At 44.2% G+C, this 7,917-nt stretch overlaps 1 protein-coding gene across 1 annotated transcript; it reads left to right on the forward strand.

Moving 5' to 3' along the window:
• The first annotated feature begins 4,052 nt into the window (after positions 1-4,052).
• Positions 4,053-6,580, forward strand: LOC148041406 (7-deoxyloganetin glucosyltransferase-like). The gene is made up of 2 exons (XM_087688187.1): positions 4,053-4,728; positions 5,357-6,580. Exons 1-2 carry the CDS (start codon positions 4,179-4,181, stop codon positions 6,307-6,309), a joined length of 1,503 nt encoding a protein of 500 aa, XP_087544313.1. The 5' UTR covers positions 4,053-4,178; the 3' UTR covers positions 6,310-6,580.
• Positions 6,581-7,917: the final 1,337 nt, after the last annotated feature.

Genomic DNA, 7,917 nt, shown 5'->3' on the forward strand with positions numbered 1-7,917 from the left:
CCCTCTCCCTCTCTTTCTCTTTCTCTCCCTCTCTCATTTCCTCCCCTCCCTCTCCCTCTCCCTCTCTTTCTCTCTCATTTCCTCTCCTAAACAAGCAAAAGAAGGAGAGAGGGAGACTCACCGATGAGATATGGTAACTGTGGGGCGGCTCCTTTTCGCGATAAAGGCTCCTCCTCTCCTTTGGGAACAACAGCGGCGGCGGTGGCAAGCCTTCTTCCTGTCCCTCTGTCACGACGGTCGCTCTCTCTCTCTCTCTCTCTCTCTCTCTCTCTCTCTCTCTCTCTCTCTCTCTCTCTCTCTCTCTCTCTCTCTCTCTCTCTCTCTCGCTCTTGCTCTCAAAACACAAGACGCAAAAATGCAAAATAAACCCGCGCTCGGTTTCGGCCTATTTTTTTCCCTGTGGAGCGTCGCTATTGACGCCGGTACCCGCGTCGCTACCTGCTGTCCCTGTAGGCTTAAATCCTTGTAGTGTCCATTCTTCACAAGACTATCTATAATTGTGACATCTACAAAGTCTTTTTGAAACATTTGGCTTAATGTTGTTAAACCTCTTAAAATGTCAGCTAAGAAATGTAAGCAATAAATGCACTCAAATTCAGTCAATTCTTCATAAATATGCAATGTCTCTTTTTTTGTGATCTTAAGTATGACATCTAAAGACTTGCATACTCTACTAATAGCTCTATATCTACTTAACCATCTCACATAAAAAGTATGCTCAAGTCGAAGAATGGGATATGCCAAATCTTGTTGCATAGCTTGCAACCCTTCTAATCTCTTTGTGCTAACATTAAAATAAGAAGCTATGGTATTAATAAGCTTTTCTAGCTTTTTACAATGCGGCATCTCTTTTGCTATACTTGATATTACAAGGGCACTACGATGTGCAACACAATGAATTGAAGTTAGAAATGGATTAACATGTTTTTTCAATATTAAGGCTTGAACACCGTTATCCTTTCCTACCATTGTGGAACATCCATCGGAGCCAAAAGCAACAAATCTAGACAAGTCTAGCTTACATTTCTTTAGCTCACTAATAATAGCTTCAAAAAAAGATTTTACAGTACCATCATGCACATGTATAATGCCATAGAAACTTGTCTTAGGAATGCAATGTCCCTCAAGATATGATAAATAAATAACCATATGTCCATGTGAAGAGATATCGTTGGACTCATCAATTAAAACACCAAACCATGGACTAGCATAAACCTTCTTTATTGTGGTTTTCATAAGATGTGATACCATGCAATAGATCATTTCAGCACATGCCTTATCATCATTATAGAGACTAGTAGTATATGGTGCATGACAATCTTGCAACAAATTTATCATCTCAGGAAAAATTGAAAATGGTAAATTTTGTTTAGCAATTACATTTATGTTCAACGTAAAGATATAATGAGTTATTAAAATAACCAATCTTAAAAGAAAAGAATTCGCATGCTTTTGCTTTATTGAATTATGTCAATATTTAATTAGAAATTACATTGGTAATAGCAAAACTTAATAGACTAAAATTTAAACTTTAAAACTTAATGCAAAATGAAAATTGAACAATAAAGAATCAAGATGGTGCTTACTTGTTTTGCTACTTGCGAATCGCGATTTTAGGAAGAACATTGAGCAATGAGACATGGAAGTTAGAGGGCTGATTCAGGCCCAAGTAATAAGGCACCTTCAACTTTTTCAGACCATTTTTAAGTTTTAACTCTCTCTCTCTCTTTCTCTCATGAATGAATGAATGATACACAATGTCACAAAGGCCTTGACCCCCTAGGCGGCAGACAAATCTCTCTCTCTCTCTCTCTCTCTCTCTCTCTCTTTCTCTCTCTGTGCTCAGGGCCTAGGCCCTCAACCTTTAGGGTCCACGTGTGGCACGCCAATCCACCCATCGCTAACGATCGTGACTCCGAATAGCCAATGAATTCTGAGATTCTTTCTCAAATCTCTCTCTCTCTCTCTCTCTCTTTGTGCTCGCGGTCTCAGGACTAGTGCCCTGATCAAGCCCCACGCTAAGCCACCTGGCTCTCTCTCGAGTCTCTCTACTCAAGCCCTTAGAGGCTCAGCACACTAGGCCGCCCATAGGCCAGGTTCCAAAATCCATTGTCCAACAACTTACTCAATGAAGTTAGCCTTTGTGCAAGGCCTTGACAAGCAAAGTTACAAACGTCTCTCTCTCTCTCTCTCTCTCTATTCAACAGTTCAATTCTTTACTGCTTGAAGGTTTTAGCAATTGCCAATTAGCCCTTAAGGTGCCTTGAGCCGCAAGGGCTCTCTCTCTCCCTCTCTCTCTCATCCCCCCCACAGCCCCGAGCCCAGTCACAACACTGAGCAGGAAGGCAAGCAGCGATAGGTTTTAGGCAGCCTATAGGCCCAAGGCTCAAGTTTAGGCACAAAAGCTTAGTGGAAGTTTGAAGATTCAAGAAGCAACAATGTTGCATGAGCATGAAAGTGTGACAACTGAGTGTTCACTGCTGAGCAGTTCACGATTATAAGAGCTCTCTCTCTCTCTCTCTCTCTTCCATTTGGTTAATTGGTTGCTGCCAGTTGAGTGCAGTAAGATTTAATTATAATTAAAGCTATAATTAAATCTAAAATGCTCAAACTTCAAGGCTAGACTCCAACCTTTAAAGTTTAAGACTTAGGTTCAAGCTCTCAAGACTAAAACTCAAAGGCTACCAAATGCTAAAATGGTCGAAGACTTAAGCCTTAAGCCTTATTTCATATTTAAATTTTACATCTTATAAATTTTAAAGTATTATATATACTGTATTTATTATTTAAAATCCTTTTCCATATCATTCTAAAAGGGAAAATTCCTTCTATATTAATGTTGAGAAGGATATTCTCCTTAGATGATGAACGTGAAATGGTTGAAGTCCTTATCACCTATATTTTTTTACAAGTAAGCACTTCTTGCCCACGTGTAATCGAACAAGTTTTCTCCTAAAATGAATTGACCTTAGGATGAAGCGAACCGCCTTTTCCTGAACACTGCCTTCAAGCTTCTGGACCATTATTGACATGATGGAGAATTCCAAAATATTGGAAGCAATGCATTTGAAAGGCAAACTAAAAATGGCCAAGAAAAAAAGTATTGTGTTCGAAGGGCACTTTTTCCCCTTAAATTTTAGTCTATTGTATTATAAATAAACGTGAAATGGTTGAAGTCCTTTTCGCCTATATTTTTTTTACAGGTAAGCACTTCTTGCCCACATGTAATCGAACAAGTTTTCTCCTAAAATGAATCGACCTTAGGATGAAGCGAACCGCCTTTTCTTGAACACTGCCTTCAAGCTTCTGGGCCATTATTAACATGATGGAGAATTCCAAAATATTGGAAGCAATGCATTTGAAAGGCAAACTAAAAATGGCAAAAAAAAAAAGCATTGTGTTCCAAGGGCACTTTTCCCCCTTAAATTTTAGTCTATTGTATTATAAATAAATTTATTAATCTAATTGCCCAATACTTAGTTACTAAGGCAAGCACAATCAATTGTGAAAGGGGATTCTCCAAGATGAACCATGCCATGTCAAATGAGCGCAATCAATTGAGCTCAAAGAATGTTAACAAGCTTATGTTTCTTTCTTACAATGGTACACGAGATCCAAGAGAGGTAGATTGGGATGCAATCTACTCTACTCGGGATAACTTGAAATTCATCCAAGCTAGGTAGTAAAGGTTATATTAATGATTCATAATAATGTTGACTAAATCAAATATGTATAGTATAAATTGAATGAAAAAGTTATCTTACACACAAATTAACATTTTATTGTTGTTATGTGATTTTGATTAAAAAGCTTCCTTACACAAAGTTTAGATCTTAAAACGTAATATTTATTGCACACATCATTGGAAGACCATATTTTAAAAAGTGACCTTCAATTGGAAGGGCAAGATCATAGAGAGACGTGGAGGAGAAAATATAGTCTAGCCCTTCAAAAATAAACCTTCACGAGAAAATATGGACTAGCCCTTCGAAAATAAACCTTCACGAGAAAATATGGACTAGCCCTTCAAAAATGAACAATTTTAATTTATTATTTCATCGGTTTATACCTTCAGTGGCAACCATACTCTTCCTTTGATCATCTCATATCGGTAGCACGGTGCTGCAGCTTCTACACCATATTCTGCAGAAGGCATCATCGGTCTGTTAAAGTCCACTATGGGCGCCGAGGCCGATCTCATCTGCAAGGTTCAATGTAATAAGTCACCTGCACGGCCTCATGCCATGGTGATACCCTTCCCTGCGCAGGGCCACATCGGCCCCATGATGCACCTCTCCGTCAAGCTAGCTTCGGAGGGGTTCACGATTACCTTCGTGAACACGCAGCACAACCACTCCATACTCAAGCCCATGCAGGCTCGGCTGCAAGCGCAAGGCCTCGACATACGCTTCGCAGAGATAAGGGACGATAGAGAGAGCGGGAGCACGAGCGGGCAGGACACGTTGGTGGAGGTCTGCAAGTCCTTCTTCAGCCTCCGGCCTGCATTGGAGCAGCTGGTAGAGGGGCTTCTGCGCGTGGATCAGGACAAAACGGATCACAGTGATGCAGATGCGGTTCCACTTACTCTAATGATATCCGACCTATATCTGTATTTCACACAGGATGTGGCGAACAAGCTCCAGCTCAGGAGGATGGCGTTTTGGACTGCCTCGGCGGGGACTCTGGCGTCGATGATGGCTGTCAAACAAGGCTGCAGGCCTGCTGAAGGTAGAAATTAGATTTTATTCTGATGCACAGTGTGTAATTTGTTCGCAATATGATGTGTCATACGGATGAGTATAGAATGTCCACAAAATGAATGCTAACTGACGATGTCATGTGCCGCTTCATATGTACTCCATTGTACAGATAATATGGTATGTCAAATAGACTGATGCAGAGGCTTTACAATATGTCCGCAATTTATGGCTTGCGATACTATGTAACGTAGTATCCATTAACCTAACTGATGTGTCATGGAATATTTTGTAGTATCCCAGTTAATTGAATTCTCCTCGGTTAGCAGTCTGTTAACCCCACTTACTATGGTAGCTAGCAATGACTGGACACGCGATACGATTTGATTAGTTGCTTTTTACTAAAGCAATTTCCAAGTCATCTACTCTCCAGCAATTGCACTCCTTTGCAGGTTGATCATGTGCGCCTATTGAGCTTTTTGATTCACCATGATAAGTTTAGGAAACCATGGCAACTCATCACCTCAGTAGGCCATGTGCCTATTCTATGAGCGATGTATATGGATATACACTACCGCTTGTACCGATGGAAATGGCTGGAGAATCAGTGTTCATCTACACTGCATTAGTGTTCTGATGGTATGCAAATATGTTTGCAGAAGCGTATCGAAATTCGAACTCGCGGCTAATCGACTGGATCCCAGGCGTGCCAGCGCTGCGGCTGCACGAGCTCAACACGTTCCTGCAACCGTTCGACGACGAGGACTTCATGTTCGACGTGTTCCTGCAGCCGTGCCGCCGCATCCACGAGGCCACGTGGGTGGCCATCAACACATTCGATGCCCTTAAGGCAGCCTCCATGGCGGCGCTGCGGGCCAAGGAGCGCGCTGACACGTGGACAGTGGGCCCAGTGCTACCGGCGTCCTTCTTCGAGGGCCACGTGGATCGGGCCTACCCGACGGCGGCGCTGTGGCCGGAGGAAGAGGCGTGCGTGGGGTGGCTGGATGCGCAGGAGGACGAGTCGGTGCTGTATGTGTCCTTCGGCAGCATCGCGGTCCTCACGGCTCAGCAGTTCGCCGAGCTGGCGTTGGGGCTAGAGGCGAGCGGGCGGCCTCTGCTGTGGGTCATCCGGGCCGACCTGATGCACGGCGAGGGTGCCATCTTCCCGGAGGGCTATCTCGAAAGGATGAAGGGGCAGGCGTGCTTCGTGCCGTGGGCCCCGCAGATGCAAGTCCTCACACACCGAGCCGTGGGCGGTTTCCTCACGCACTGCGGCTGGAACTCCACCCTGGAGAGCCTCTCCGCGGGTGTGCCCATGCTGGGCTGGCCCTACTTCGCAGACCAGATGCTGAACAACCGGTGCTGCGTGGACGCCTGGGGAGTGGGCCTGGACTTCGAGGCGGGCGCAGACGGGCTGATCCGCAGAGAGCAGGTGGAGGCCAAGGTGAGGGCGCTCATGGCCCAGTCCGGCCACCTCAAGGCCTCGGCTGCCACCTGGAAAAAGGCAGCGCAACAGGCTGTAGACTTGAAGATACCTGGCACCTCCTCTCGTAATTGGGCCGACTTAGTCCAGGCCCTATCACAACCCCCTCCAGTGCCCAGCAGACCCTGACCTTCTCCCCTCCGCCACTCTCTCTCGCTCGCGCTTTCTGTCCCGGAGCCCGAAATACAATGATGGTTTTGCCCTATCAACCTCTCGAGGGATCGATTCAAACCACCATTCTACGCGCTGTTTACTGCTCGGTTGGGCCTCGGCCTCGAGATGACTGCTGCCTGGGCCGTATCTAACATGTTTCCAATAAGCAGTGTAATTTATCTATCCTTTTCGGTGCTACAATTCCGATTGTTAAATTTTTATACCGCAATGGTGGTCATGGAACATACTCGAGACAGTTACTCTCGGGAGCATGAGTCTTACGTACATTCGAGAGTATTATATACTTCCAAGTATAAAAGCTTAAGTGAAAACTGGAAATGAATGTAAATATTTTAACATTTCATTTTAACTTAGTAGAATATAACTAATGCATTCAGCAGTGCAGCACCCCTCTAACCAGCCTCCTTTTCTCAACATCAAGAGATACACACATGCATAAATCCATTAATATATAGGCACCTACATGCATCATGGCACAACCATGTGTAGTTGTTGACCAATGAGTGAGTTATATATGAGTTGCGCGGCACAAGCATCTTTTATCTTTTACCAATATTAAGCAAAGCTGGAGATGGGAGGCACGTGCCGGTCTCCAAGTCTCCGTACGTTCACATTTTTTACACCACATGTCACACTCCAAGGCTCCTTGTATGTAGGTTGCAAATGCAAATCTATCCTATAGGCGTAAGGATACCCATAGTCTTCACATAAAGAGCTATAAAACAAAGGTAAGGAGTAGTGGAGATTTGCATTAATCGTGGCCTACCAGGTGGGTGCGAAACCTAAGATATTGGTTAAGTTGGGTTAACACGGTATGGCCCTAAACCAAGGACAAAAGGGTGAACAAACAAACCCTTGGGGATCTTTCCCAGTCGCAATTGATCCCGGATAGAATGTTGGATGCATTCGGAGAGAAGGATTCACTCCTTAGCAGTTGGCGAAATAGACGACCACTGGAATTGATTGTGCTTGTAACAGTTTAGGAGCACTGTTTACATTGTTTGCTCAAGGAATTAAAGGATGGAAAGATATTTAATGCTTCAGGTTGAAGCCCTGAAGGGAGAGGTAGCTTCAGTTACCCCCGACTGTCTGCCTGACCCTAACCAAGGGGGTTGTTAGCCGCGCGCCGGGAATGTGGACCCTACCCGCCGCGTGAGGTCTCTCCGTTGAGCGCTACTTGGAGCTAGAGAATGCTTGGGTGCTAGGAGGGGGATCTGGCCATAAATCCCTCGCCTTTCGGGCCCTGCACAAGAAGACAATGTGACTCGGGATTGGATCTCGAGGCCCGCATACTAGTCTACGAGCGAAATCTTGGATTAGTAATCCCTATGGATTGCTGGATAGCCTTCGGGCGGATTATGAATAGCCTTCGGGCGGATTATGGATTAGCCTGCGAGCTAGAATTTATGGATGTATTCCAAAGATAAACATGATAACCTGTTAAAAAGAAACTTGTTTGTTTGAGACTGTTTTTATATGTCAAGTGCTAAGATTACGTGAAGTAGACAAGATGAGAGTGGACTTGCATAACTCATCAAGCTCCATCCATTTGTCATTAGTTAT

This window comes from Lygodium microphyllum, chromosome 1, assembly GCF_053477565.2.
Source record: "Lygodium microphyllum isolate KBCC chromosome 1, Lygodium_microphyllum_v1.1.10, whole genome shotgun sequence".
NCBI classification, from domain to species: domain Eukaryota; kingdom Viridiplantae; phylum Streptophyta; class Polypodiopsida; order Schizaeales; family Lygodiaceae; genus Lygodium; species Lygodium microphyllum.

Coding starts and splice junctions, on each gene's coding strand:
- LOC148041406 (XM_087688187.1), top strand. CDS start 4,179: ATGGGCGCCGAGGCCGATCTCATCTGCAAGGTTCAATGTAATAAGTCA. Junction 4,729..5,356: donor AGGCTGCAGGCCTGCTGAAG/GTAGAAATTAGA, acceptor ATATGTTTGCAG/AAGCGTATCGAAATTCGAAC.